Here is a 14,014-nt window from a genome sequence, read left to right as displayed (position 1 = left end):
GCCAAGGCCCAGGGGCGCGTGGGGCTGAGGCGAGCACAGGGCTGGGCACACAAAGGGGAGCTGAAGGGGAGCAAAGACGAGGCTGTGTGGCTGGCAGTTCTGGCTGCCGAGCGGGGGGTGGGCTGGAGGGAGCCTGGCCGGAGTGGATGGGGATGCTGTCCCCCGGGACGATGATGCAGAGCAGGAGGCTGGACGCAGAGGGAGCGGGGCATTCGAGAGAGCCGAGAGCAGCAGTTCCAGGGCTCCGTGACTGGCCCTCGGGGAGACAGAGGTTTCTGGACGTCTGTGAGGTTTCCGGCTTGGGTGAACGGCGACACCACTGAGGGGGGTGCCGAGCACAAGGGGAGGCTGGGTCAGGAGCAGCGAGCCCCACGGCCCCGCACCCTGCCCCTCCCTCCTGCTCTGCTGCCCTCCTCTGTCCACCTCGCCCCCTCCCACTCGCCTCTGCCCTGAGCACCCCTGAGACCTGAGCATCCCCCCGCCCGCCCTCCCGCCAGCGCTCACAGCAGGTAGAGGATCTGCGAGAGGCCTGGACGCCTCCGCTGGCCACCAGGGCGTCCGGCCTAGATCATTTCTGACCAGCCCACATGCCCCCCACTGAACAGAGGTGTTGTCACGGGTTTCTGCCCTGAATCCCTCTCACGGGGCCTCCCCTGCCCCCCGAGCCTCCAGCCCAGCTCCATCACAGGCCCTTGGTCTCTCTCTGCCTCTCTCTTTCCTCCCAGACCTTAGGCAGAGGATCCTGCAGGTGCTGAGGGACACGGGCTCCCCTATGAAGGCTTCCCAGCTGCAGAAGAAATGTGACGTGCCCAAGAAGAGACTCAACCAAGTCCTCTACCAGATGAAGACTGAGCAGCTAGTGGTCCTTCTAGACCTCGCGACATGGGGACTGAGCGGGGGTACGACTGGAGAACTGGTTCCCACAGAGCCGGCCCGGTCCAGCCAGGGTAATTTTCCATCCTGGGGGGCGGGGACGAGCAGGCCTGGCAATGGGCAAGCCCGGATTTGGGCCTGGGTTCGAACAGCATCTCTACGCCTTGGGGCGCGTGATGTCCCCTCGCTGTGCCTTGGTTTCCTCTTCTGGCCAGTGGAGATGACAGTGGGGCTCCTACATAGGGTCGAGAGAGGATGAGATGCAAAGGGTTCAGCCTAGTGCCAGCACATAGTAGGTGCTCAGCAAAATATGAATCATGAAAACAAGGTCATACCAATGGCAATAACGACGATAATGACGCTTATAAGACACCACGTAGCATCGCGCCAGACCCTTTCTAGTCCTGCAGTTCACAGACCGAGGTTGCTGACATGCATCAAGTGCTCACAGCGGGCCAGAGCAGTGCCCGGGCCCCACTCGGGTGGCACTAGATAGTGTCCCAGTCCCTTTTCCCAGGGACGTCAGGCAGCAGAGAAGCCACACAGCTGGAAAGTGGCAGGTCAGGATTTGAAGCCAAGTTCGTTGAGCCCCAGGATCCGCTGCACTGGGGCCCCCCTCAGTCTGGTGGGGCCCCCGTCCCTTCCCACTCCTCACCCCTCACCCATCCTTCTTTCTGCAGTGGAGAAGCCCCGGCAGGTCGCAGCTGCGATTTCAGAGAGACCTGGCTCTCAGCTCAGCGAGCAGCGTAAGCACCCTGGTTTCCTTTCCGTTCCCGGGACGTGGGGCCCATTTCCTCAGAACCGCCATGACCTTGAGGTATTGATGAGTGGTCAGGGGCTATGCCCCAGCCACTAAGTTTCCCGTAAAGTGTTCTGAGTCCAGACTCAGTTTCCACAGTGAGGAAGCTAGGAGGCTGAGATCATCTCTCTGACGGAGAACTGACGGTCCTTGTGTCCCTACCACGTGCTCAGAGCCCCTGATGTCCACCCCTGGGCCTCGGGGCAGCCCTGGGTACAGTGCTGTTGGTGCCACTTTGCAGACGAGGGGGCTGGACACAGAGGGGCTGGGTCCTGCCAGGGTCACACGGCTCGTGAGCGGGGAACAGAGTCAAACTCCCAGGGTCCTTCTCAATCACCTGCCGTCCTGCTTCCCAGAGGAAAAGATCTACAGGCTTCTGGAAGATGGTAGGCCCCAGAAGGCCCTGAACATCGCCAAGGCCCTGGGGAAGAAGACAACAAAAGAGGTCAACCCAGACTTGCACGCCATGAAAAACAAGCACCTTCTGGACTATGACTCAGACTCAAATGCATGGACGGTTTATCGGCCAGGTAGGTCCTTACCTGCTGCCCACACCTGGGCAGGCAGAGCTGGGAAGAGAAACCCCGACGGCCAACAGTCGGTCCTCCCGGGAACCCTCCCAGCCCTTTGCCTGCCCCACCTGTCACACCGTCCTCGGAGCTTGGTCTTGCTGACCGGTCGCTCGAAGAGGGTTCCAGAAGGGAGGAGCATGCTGGCGGAAGTAACCAGAGAGGACTTCCTGGAGGCAGGGCCTGAGGCTGCAGTCGCAGAAGGCAAAGGTCTGGGAGAAAGGTAGCCGGCTCCTCACTGTATCAGCCCCGCAGGGCTCAGCCTGAGTTGGCTAACGGTGTCATGTAAGCACTCTGCCCACCTTGGTGTGTAGAAGTTGCTGGAAGCGAAGATCCAGGCCGGGCTCAGATAGCTGCAGGGCGGAGCCCGGGGCCGACTTATCCAGTAGGCGCAGCAGGCAGAGGGCCTAGAGCCCACGGCACTTTTACAGGCCCATGAAAATGTTCTACTTTCTCTTAAAATCAGAAGAACAAAGTGAACGTTGTAATAATAACGAATAGCTATAATGACTCTAGCTTAGATTATATTTGTCTTTATCCCAAGGCAGTCATAAAATGTAATTTTTAGTATTTTTTTATGGAGGACGAGGCCCACAAAGGCACCAGAACCTGGGGCTCACGAAGATGAGGAGTTAGAGAAGGTCTGGGCGAGTGCCCCCCCCCTACGTGGGGTGGACGCCCCTGCCCACAGCGCCCCAGGGGCTCTCAGCATCCTAGGGGTACTAACCTGTGACAGTGGCCGGACTGTAAACACACTGGTGACAAATTAAAATTATTTTTTTCCCCCACAAGGAAATAGGATTTAATTCTACAAATTTACAAATCAAGATAAAATAAAAATGAAACGTGGAAAACCAAACAAGACCAAGCAGCCCAAGACCTGACAAATCCAAATTCTTAAAAATGCCTTGTGAGCCAAACAGAACTTCTCCGTGGATCGGAGACGGCCCATGGACAGCCTGTAGCTCAGTGGTCGGCACTGTGGCTGCCTCTCAGGGAGGGGCAGGGGACACAGGCGGGGTGACCCTGCTGCAGTGATGTCCAAGGGAGTCTCGTCTGAGAGGCCTGTGGCAGTTGCGAAACAGCTGGCTCCAGCCGGGACCCACCGACGTGCACCCCTGGGGGCTGGGCACCTGGGAGTCTGCATTTTCAAAGTCCCCAGGAGGCTTTGGTGCTGCCAGCTGCCACTCGGAACCGCTGACCCCTGGAGAGGTACAAAGAGTGGAATATTATTTTGCAGAAGGTTCTGGAGGAAGAAATCAGTCCGCTGCAATCATTTACCAGCAAAATGCAATCAACATGATCTGTCAGAACGGCCCCAACAGCCACATTGCCATTGGGAACGCCAAAGCCATCCAGATTGGGCATGGGAATGTCATGGCGAGACAGTCAGACCACGGTGAGTCCGCTGGCAGAGGCCAGGAGACCCTCCGGGGGCAGCTGCTCCCCCGGGCGGGGGCAGGGATGATGGGCGTTCGACCCTCTGAGGAGAAGGGTGCTTTCAGGTCACAAGGTCTCCTTGGTGGCCTTCCTGAGAACGAGGACAGCTTCCTTCGTGCCCGGATCGGTCCTGTCCTGCCTGCTCACCTCACATTCTGACACCTTTCACCTCATTCTCTGGGGGACCCGATACTTTCCCATGAGAAGCAATTCAGTTCACTCTCCCTCAGTAGCCTGTCACGAGCGGTCACTGTAGCATCTTGTGTGTTCTGAGACCTACTGTTTTCTTCCCCACATTTTAACTTCTCAGAGATTGGGGTGCATCTCCCCAGCGGCATCCTAGTTTGGATGAAATACGATCCTGCAGATGAGTGCTTACTCTGTGCCGAGTACCGTGGTGACAGAGACAGGGCCGCCCTGCGGTTCAGCCATGGGACGCGAGTGACAGCATCAGCCCCAAAGTTGGGACACTCCCTGTGACCTCATAGGAACCTTTCCTCACTCCGGGCCTCAGTTTCCCCAAATGTGAAGTGAGGAACTTTGTTCTAGACGCTAGAGCCACCTTTGCCAGTCCTTCGTCCCCTCCCCCCGCCCCTGCCCCAGATCCCCTCCCGGTTCGGCCATGCCGTGGTCTGATGATTTACTTAATATCGGTAAATGCTTTACCTTTTTGTTCTACTCAAATGCATCTTAAAGTAAACGTGTATAGTGTGACTTCACGTTGGAACCCAGGAAGGTCTCCCTAAAAACAAACGTCGAGAGAATAAGACGGTGTGGGAGGCACTGGGCCCCGGGAGCCGAGGGACGTTACAGACGCAGTGACACCAGAGGAGGCTCCGCCCCGCCGGGCTGGAGGGGTCGAGAGCCAGTAGGAAGCTGAGGATGTGCTCACGGTTCGGTTGACGAGTGCCCCAGAGACACCCCAGGCACCCGCGGTACAAGCCTGCGGAACCCACGCTGACCATTCTGCTGGGCCCACCTGCTGTCCAGCCCAGAGCCTGGAGTCGTCGTTCCCTGTCTGCTGGTGTCCAGGAGGACTCGGAGGCCTGTCACTTCTGTCCGGCCGGGACTCTGTGTGCGGGTGTTGGCGGGGGCACTCGGGGGTTGGTCAGAGGTCGTGTTGCTGTGTTTCCTGCCAGGCCCCTCGGCTCCCCTCAACCTCCCTCTACCAGAACCAGCGGACCTCTCAGCTCAGGATCTCCGGGCTGAATCCTGGGGGTCCCAGGAGATCTGCATGGAGAAGTCTGTGCTCAGAAGGGTGCAGCTGGGACACGGCAACAAGATGAGCCTTCAGGCCTCCCCAGACACGGGCCCCAGCTGCAGCTCCTCTGGCAGCCCCTCTGGCAGCCCCCCAGGTAACTGGGGCTCATGCAGCCATCCCGCCTCACCCCCACCCATTTGGCTCCTCACTAGATGGAACCTGAGCCAGTCTTGCAGGGAGCGAGGCATGATGGGAAATTCCTTTCCACCCACCAGGAGGCTGTGCCACAGAGTAGAGCAGTTTCCATCCCTACTGCCTGCCTCAGGAAACCCGTTTTTCCATCCGCACAAGGGGCATGGAAGGGCAGAGGCCAGGCCGGAGGAGGCGAGGACAGAGGAGAGGGCCAGCTAGAATGGCGTCTAGGGAGGATGGAAGACAGGAGCCACCTAAGTACCTGGTGCCCTACTAAGCACTATGGACAGTGACCAGAGGGCCCCAGGCTGCGTCCTTCCTGTCACTGGTAATCCAGAGACGGGCTGGGGGAGGAAGCCAGCAGACAGGCCTGGGCGGGAGGGAGAAAGCCAGGGACGCAGGTTCCAAAAGAGAGGGACCAGCGAGGTCAGGGAATCTCCAGAGGGTCCAGCACCGAGGGGTCCGTGGTGACCTGAGGGGACGGGGCGGGGGGTGTGGGGAGGTGAGCCGGAGCGTTGGTTGACAAGTCTCTTCTGAAGCTTGGATAGGGAAGGCAGGAGAAACACAGCGGGAGCTGGGACCACGGGAAGATTTTAACCAAAGCTGGAGACAGCACTGGGCAGCCTGCACAGAGACAGGAGGAGCGGGAGGAGGGAGAGGATGAGCCCCAGGGAGGTGGAGGACCAGGTCAGCTGGGCCACAGGAGGAGGCGGGATCCCAGCTGGCTGACCTGGGGCGGGGGGCGGCGAGGGCAGAGTGCCTGCAGCCTGAGCTGTGAGCAGCCCGCAGTGCGGAGCCGTGGGGAGCAGGGTGGGGGCGAGGAGTTCTAGGAGGAGAGTTGCAGAGGGTCAGCCATGGAGGACTCGAAAGCGGAAGGCCACCACTCGGCTGCTCACACATCCCTCCTGACCTCTCTTCTCTCTTTTGGGCTGACCCACAGTCTCTGGTACGGCCGCTGGCCCAGAAACTTCGTTCAAAATTCAGATGCCGGCACCAGGACCTCACCCCGCGGGGGATGTGGCCCAGAGAGTCCATATCCGGTCCTGCTTCCTGGAGGATGCCACCATTGGCAACAGCAACATAATGAGTGTGGATCTGGGGGAAGCCAGTCCAGGAGAAGGGGCAGGGCCTGGAGATGACATGGGGACTCTGTGAGGGAGCCGGCAGAGGACACAGGTGAGCCTGGGTGGGGGGGCCGGGGGCACGGTGCGCCCCTGAGTATTCTCCCTCTCCCTCTCCCTCTCATTCATTTATTGAGCAGTCATCCATGAGTCTCCCAGTTTCCGGAGTCCGGGAGGGAGGGAGCGGGGCGTCATCATGAAGAGAGTGTGAGAGGACGTGGGCTCAGATCTTTCTAGCCCGAGTGACGGAACGTCACTCATCCTGTTTCCCTGTCTGTAAAACGAGGACTGTAAGAATAGCCTGACCAGCTACATGCCCGTGAAGCTGGCCCTCCTTGGAACCTTCTGCAACGTGAAATCTCTCCTCTATTCTTACCCACCCTGCTTTAGCCGCCCAGTTCACTGATACTTCCCAAGAAGCCATGCTGTAGCTTCTTCCATCTTTCAAATATTAGAAAGAAGCAGCTCATGCATTTACTCACTGACTGTGGTCCAGCCTCACCCTCAAACACTCCCTCGCCTGGAGATAGAGCCCTGAGCAAAAGAGATAAATATTTCCCACTTGTGGGGATCCTGGACCAGTAAGGAGTAGAGATGACTCGCAAAGCAATCAAGCTTTTCAAAGAAAGGACCAGCCCTGTAAAAAAAAACAACAAACCCGGGCAGGTGGGGGAGTGGCCGTCTTAGCCAGGCAGTCAGAGAAGGTTCTGGGAGGAGGTGGCCAGCCAAGCAGAGATCTGGGCAGGGCACTGCAGCTGGCAGGAACAGCAAGTGCAAAGGCCCAGGAGTGGGAACAGGGGTGACCTGTTCGGGATCGTGTGCGGGGTTCGAGGGAGCAGAGGGAGTGGACGGGTGAGCAAGGGCGGCGACTCGCAGAGCCGGGAAGCCCAGGAGAAGTGAGCAGGGTCCGCGTGCCGTGGTGCCCGATCTCAAAGCATTCTCGAAGACAGTTTGGGGACAGAGCAAAGAGGGAGCAGGGAGCTACTGCGATGGTCCAGGTGAGGAAAGACGGGGCCTTGGAGATGGGGACAGGAGGCCAGTCCGCCTGGCAAGCGCGTGGCCGGGGACAGCTGCCTCGGTCCCCAGTGAACCGAATCGCCTTGGTTCTTCGAGGTGGCTCACACATTCCTTTGGCTACGTCTCCCCCCAGCTCCTCGCCAGGAAGCTACGCAGCCCGACGAGTTCCCTCACGGTGATGACGTCAGTCAGGCTGACCCCGATATTGCCATTTTGTCCTCCCACTTGGAAGCTGTGACTCTTGAAAGCAGAGATCCCGAAGGTGCAGACGAGGACCCCTGAGTGGACAGAACCCCAGACATACCGCCAGGTGTAGGCGGCTCACATGGGCTTTGGCTCATTGCTTCTGGCATTAAGTTTCCTCTGCGGTGACCCGCTGCCTGCCTCGAAGCTTGCCCCAGGTCTGTGCTTGACCAGGCCCACATCAGACGGCGACGCATCGCAGAGGTCAGGCTCAGCTCCCGCCGCCTGCCCAAAGCCAACGCTCCTTTGTCCAGCGAGACTTCCCCTTTCGATATAATTAATTTGTCGTAAACATGCTGACCAAGCATTGCCAGCAGTTAATGGGAACTGGAGGTGAAGGTCAATTCTCTTCTCTTCAGGAAGGAAATTAACTAGCCACCATTAAAAGCAGAGAATGATTAAGCCTGTTCATCCCCCAGCCCTTGGCTGTCACTAGCTCGGCCACCGCCGCCCCTCCTTCGCGATGCTATGTGCACACAGAACTTGCAGACCCCTGAAGATGGACGTGGGGGTGGGGTGGAGGTGGAGAGGAGGAATTTGCTCCATGAGTTAGAAGTAATTTTCCAAAACCACCATGACCTGCCGACAAAGGCAATTCTAGGTCCTCAACCCCAACCTCCTTGCTCAGCTCCGACGAGCCCAGACGGGTCTCCTGGACATTAGAGGCTTAGGCTTAGAGCAAGAAAAAGTCTGGAGAGTAACTCAGGAGCATTTTGGCTGCAAGTGACAGAAACCTAGCTCACTCAGGCTTAAAAAAGGGAATCTATTTGCTCATGCAATTGGGAAATCAAGGGAGACCAACTTTAGGAATGGCTGGATCCAGGGATTTCAGCTTTTTAAGGCCCCTTTCTCTCCATCTCTCTGACTCTGTGTGGTCACCAGTTGCCCAAGGCTATGACCTGCCAACCTAGTAACCTGAGCAGGAAGACAACTCTTCAAGCTAAATACTGCTGGTAGAATGTCCCAGGGAGGATTCTGATTGGTCGAGCACGGGTCACACGCCGATCCTTGGACCAATCGGGTAGCATGGAGTGCTCTGACTGACCGATGCACTGGGGGAAGTGAGGTCACCTTGTGGAACCTCTCCCCAGGAAGGAGAGGGAAGGGCACCATGCTGACAAACGTCAGGCGCCCACTTCAGGAAGGGGACATAGGTGCTTCTTCCCAGGATTCCCCAAATTTTCTCTATCGAAGGAAAGAGCAAGCACTTCATCTGAGGGACAGTCATGGAGCTGACTCGCTCTGCAGGGTCGTGTTGCCGCCCAGTCATTTAACCCTCTCTGCCTGTTTCTACTTCGCACAACACCAAGAATTCTCTTCTGCTTCTTTCAGAGAATATTTGGGGGACGAGGTGCAATCGGTGGACATATGTGGCTTTAAATTGGGGAGTGTGTACGGTGGGCAGGTGTGGAGGTCATTAGTAGCCTGTAAGTTACAGGAAATCTTACTCGAATTCGATTTTTTAATTTCATTTCCCAAGACACTTGAGAAAAGCTTTCGATATGAAGGTCAGACAAACAAAGCAAACAAACATAAGAGAGGAATTGTGAGGAGCTAGAGAAAATGCAGTGAACAGACGAGGACTTCCAAGCTTTATCATCAACGCTGTCTAAGGGAGGCGGGGTAGCACATGGGGGCGCTCCAGCCACAAGGAATTCCGCCCTGGTATTGACAAAGAGGCTGCTGTGGTTCCAGCCCTCACATCCTCACCAGGGACAAAAGTAGCTTCTAAACCACTCTAGGCTTTGCCATCTCCAGCTGGCCATGGGGTTGGGAGCCATTTGCTGGAGCGAATCCGGGTCCACCTCTGACACTGGGGGAGCTTAGAGTCATGAAGCCCGACAGAGCGCGAGGCATTTTCTAAGCATCCTTCGGCGGATGAGGAAATGAGGGCCAAGGAAGGGAAGGACCTGACCAGGCCGACGCGTGGAGCCCACGTTCAGGGCTGAGCCTTCCAGATGCCGAACCAGACCTCCTCCTTCCTGATCACAAACCCATCACCCAGAGGCGTCACATCGATCAGACTTCTCGTTCTGATGGGTGGAACCAGAACGCCACCACCCCATGAGCAGCCGTGCTGCATCAGATGACAAGACGGGGCAGGACTCGTGTTTTGTATTCTCTGAGACACTCCTCCTTCAGGAGGGTCTGTGAAACAAGGGCTCTCTGTGCAAGCAAACTAGAGAATCAGGGCGGCCAGCCCTGGGTGACCCTCAAGGAGCCCAATGCCCAGAGAGGTAAACCGAGGCTCAGGGAGGTCAGGCCCAAGGGACAGAGACAGGACTTGAACCCAGGCCACAGACTTCTAAGCCAGGGCTCCTACCCGTGTTGCTTGGCTCTCGCCACCTGGCCCACCTTTTTGTGGCTCATTTGCTCATTCCCTCCCCTGCTGCCACCCAGGAGCCTCTGGCCTTTGCCACCATCAGCTGAGTCTCCTCCAGCTGCTAGAAAAGCAGCCCCGACAGGAAGAGGCCACCCAGCCCGGAGGGCGGGGCTGTCAGGTGGGGGTGGAGGTCTGAACGCCCCTCACCTGGGCTGCAGAGCCCCTGAGAGGCCTGGCAGGGGCTCCCGTTGGGAGTGGGGCAGGGACAGCGACCCGCTGGTGGTGGGCGTGGAAGTGCACTGACGAGTCCGGACTGGAGGCCCGGAGGCTCTGGAGTGAGTCTGGTTCTGCCCGCCCCATCCGTGAGCCCCGCCCCCAACACACACCCCTGGGGCCGGGCGGGAGGCAGTCCAGGTACGCACTTGGTTTCGGTTTTCCGAGAAGGTTGGATGGGTTGGATTTGGGCCACAGCTGGCTGGACATGTGGGGAGAACTGGAGATGAAGAATAATGGAAGCTCAGTGGTTGCCCTCAGGACCATTTTACCGCATCCTGCTCACCCGGGGGATTTTGTGACAAGTCAGGAGACTCTACATTGTCACCAGTAGATGGGGGAGAAGCGGGGGAGAGGGGTAGTTTCCTACTGCTGCTGTAACAAATTGCCACAAATGAAGAGGTTTAAAACCACACAGATTTATTATCTTACAAACTGGGGGTGAAAGGTCCCCCCCCGGGCCTCGCCGAGCTGGAAGTCGGGCTGTCGGCAGGGCTGGCTCTGGGGCGGAATCCATGCCTTGCGTTTCTTCTCCAGCTCCCAGAGCCGCCCACGCCCTCCTCCCCTGTCCTCACACCCGGGTGCTCCGCATCTTCCAATCCCGCCCCCCACCACCTCATGAGGCACCTATGGTGCTTCTTTGGGGCCCTTAATCACGTCTGCAAAAAGTCTGTTTCTGCGTGCAAGGTCGCGTATCATGGCTTCTGGGGCTGAGGGCTTGGACCTAGCCAGCCGACCACCACAGAGAATCGTCAAGCCCCAAATGTCAGCAGGGCCAGGTGGAGAAAGCCTGCGGGACTGTCAGACCGTCGTCAGTCACATCACGAGGCGGAAGAATGCACGGGGCTTCGCCCAGGACCCGCGTGCAGCCTCGGGTGAGCCTGCTCGCTGCCTCTGAGCCTCAACTCCTGCTCCGTAAAATGGGCAGAAACAGAGACAGCAGAGGGCTCAGCCCCAGGCACGCTGTCCGGGGCCACCCCCGACCGACGGGGACAGTCTCTGGGGGTGGGGCCTGGGCAGCGGTACTTCTGAAATCTCCCCCTGTTATCTCAAGGAGCCCCCCGCTGGGGACACCCAGGGCACGAGGGACCATCATGTAGCTGTGACCTCAGGGGCCCCACGGGTGGGAGCAGCCTCCCGCCCAGCACCACCCTCTGGCTGGTCTTTACAAAAGGAGGGCTTCCCAGTGCCAGCCACATCGCAGGTGGGTCCCTGCTCCAGCGGCTGCTTTGGGCCCAGCTGCCTGCTGAGTGGGTGCCCAGCCTTTCACAGCCTTGGGCCGAGCGCCCTCTGCTGGCCATAGGCTGCCTTGCCACTGGCTGGCACAGCTCGGGCTGAGCTTGTGAACTTCCAGGATCCCCTGCCCCCCAAAAGTGGCCAGACACATGACGTTTCCCCCCACGGTTTGGGGCATTGTGCAGCACTTTAATACCCCTCACAGATGCCAGGTTAAGCTCCTACACTTCCTTCCCGAGGAGGCCTCCCTTCCAGCACCCCAAAGTCAAAAACCCTTATTTTGCAAGGTTTGATTTTCTACAGGACCCCCTTGTAAGCCAGGCCCCTCGGAAGTCCCCAGCCCAGCTTCTGCAGGAGCCCAAGGACCCTGCCTGCAGCCTCCCCGGCAGCATCGCCCTGAGCCCCTGGAGCGGCTGACATTAATGGGACCCCTGATTATACTCACTCTCTCAAGCCTTCCACGCGGGCTGTGAGAAAAGGGAGTGTTACCCCACTTCACATGGTAAAGCCACTGAGGCACAGAGAGGTTGAGCTACTCGCCCTAGGCGACACAGCCAGGCCTAAACCCTGGGGGCAAAGTGGGGGACGGCAACCTAGTGTGTGGAAGGCCCGTCCTTCCTGGGAGGTGGGAGATGGGGTTGCGGGTCCCCACCAATGAGCGGTGCGGGGCCCAGAGGGCGACGGACCGTCTGAGGGTGCCTGCGTGTCCTCACACCGGCCCACCTCTCAGGTCTGCGTGGCAGGGCAGGGCCACCTTGGGCTCAAAGGTCAGCCCCGCCGCCTTCCAGCTGTGCGATCCGGCGGATACCGCGTCCGTCTGTGCACGCCTCCGTTTCTGCGTGTGCGAACGGCACCATCACCCTTCCCCCGTCTCGAGGTGGTTTTCGGCATGAAATGGGTCCGTGTCTGCTCGCAGTGGTCCCCATAGCAGCGCTGTGGCTGCCTCTGCCCTCCGGCACACCGCACCCTGAGCTGCCCGCACCCCGAAGGCCACCCCTCCTCTCCCCGCTGCCCCCAGGCCCTCCTCCCTCCTCTGACACCTGGGGTGATCAGGACTTCAAAACTGACAGTTGGCCCAGATAGGATGGAGTCAGAAGCCACAGGGCCCCTGGTGGGCAGTGGCTTCACCTTCTGGGCCATGACACACCCTGAGTGACCCGCCACCTTGGACCTCAGCACCCTGACACCCCCAATGCACACACAGCTCAGTGCCGAGGGTGGAGGTAAGCAGGGCCTCCCGACAAGGCAACCCGCTCTCCACCATGCTGCCAGGAGCTGCCTCCTCCTGCCAGGCCCAGAGGAGAGAACCCCCCAACTGTACCCCCTGGGGGACGCTTACCAGACGCATACCCTTAGAGGTGCTGTTCCGTCTCCCTGGGCCTCAGTTTCCCCACCTGCAAAGTGGAGTTTAAGTAAGTTATCCCTGGAGCAGCACCTGACACACGCTGAGTTCTCAGGGGACATCCGGGCACGTGGCTGCAGCCATCACTGTGCTCACAGTTCCCCACTCAGCCCGGCCACACCGATCGCAAAAAGTAGGTTTAAGGACACCCCGTACCTGGGGCACCTCTGCGAGCTCCTAGGGGGTCTCCCAACCCCTTCTGCAGGTGATGAAAAGGGGCCGGTGAGCCCGCTTCCAAACACTGGCCTGGGGCCTCGGTTGCCCGCCCTCCGTGCCCTGGGGCCTCCGGATCGATGGCGAAGGCTGACGTTTACCACGGCCCTGCAGGAGGCTCTTTGCAGCGTCACTAGTGAAGCCTCACAACAGCCCTGTGGAATGGACACACTGGGCTTTTGCGCCTGTCCCAGATGGGGAAACTGAGGCCCAGAGCAGCAAGCTCTCTGCCTAAGTCCAAAGCCAGGCCTGACCTGCCCCCTGCCGTGCATCCGCGCCTGTGCGGCCACTAGGGGCAGTCAGGACCCTCCACCCTCAAGTCCGGCGTGAGTCAGGGGACACCACGGCGCAGACACTGGGGGACCAGCACCCTGATGTTTGTCTCTGAATGTGACTGTCAACACGCCGAGGGCTTCCAAGTTTGTCTTCCTCAAGGGAAGCAAAAACAGAGACAAAAAACACTCTGGAAAACTCACATTGCTCCTATAAATCCAACCTGTGGTGAGCGGCCGGAGGGGGTCACTAGTCAGCCCCCGCCACAGCCAAGTGCGTGTGCAGCTGCTCAAGTTACATCGCAAAAGAACATTCGCGGGCACAGAGAGGCCTGCCATCTGGTGGTGCGCGGGGAACAGCCCAGAAGGTCGCGGGACCTCTCTGTGGGGTACGATTCACTTTCTGGATTGAAGAATATCGAGCGGCCTGGAGGGAGGTCTGGGAGGAAGCCAGTTTCCGTGGGAAGAAAGGCTCGCTCTGGCTGCGGACCCAGGTGGCCGTGTTCTTCAGGCTTCCCCTGGACCGGCTGTCTGCAGTTCACGCGTGTTAATCAGGGAGCTGCAAACGTCGACGAAGACGGAGGCCACCTGCAAGGACCTGCCCCCGGTGCCCTGGACACTGTGGGCCCTGGCCTGGGCCTTAGCCATGGCTCTGACCACCAGGTGGCGCCCCCGATCTGTTTTTGCAGACTGAGCCCTTGGTGGCCCTCTGCCGCCATGGCCCAGGACCCCTGGATGGGGTGGGGGGGGGTTGGTTCCTGAGGCCCCTTCCAGAGCTGGATCTTTGGATCCTAAGACCCCCCCACCCCTACCCCATTTCTGTGGACCCCCAGGCCTGTG

The 14,014-nt window shown here is 59.0% G+C and overlaps 1 protein-coding gene across 1 annotated transcript in view; it reads left to right on the top strand.

Annotated features, from left to right (window-relative positions):
* The window catches only part of ZBP1 (Z-DNA binding protein 1), a 10,171-nt gene extending 2,305 nt beyond the window's left edge, over nucleotides 1-7,866 (top strand). Inside the window, 8 exon segments of the mRNA XM_039864684.1 lie at nucleotides 726-947; nucleotides 1,554-1,619; nucleotides 2,029-2,202; nucleotides 3,482-3,640; nucleotides 4,821-5,036; nucleotides 6,015-6,215; nucleotides 6,218-6,250; nucleotides 7,346-7,866. Of these exon segments, the coding sequence (XP_039720618.1) occupies nucleotides 726-947; nucleotides 1,554-1,619; nucleotides 2,029-2,202; nucleotides 3,482-3,640; nucleotides 4,821-5,036; nucleotides 6,015-6,215; nucleotides 6,218-6,250; nucleotides 7,346-7,494 (1,220 nt within the window). The 3' untranslated portion in view covers nucleotides 7,495-7,866.
* Nucleotides 7,867-14,014: the final 6,148 nt, after the last annotated feature.

This window comes from Pteropus medius, unplaced genomic scaffold, assembly GCF_902729225.1.
Source record: "Pteropus medius unplaced genomic scaffold, Ma_sr-lr_union100, whole genome shotgun sequence".
NCBI lineage: Eukaryota > Metazoa > Chordata > Mammalia > Chiroptera > Pteropodidae > Pteropus > Pteropus medius.
This window is presented reverse-complemented; position numbering and strand designations above follow the sequence as displayed.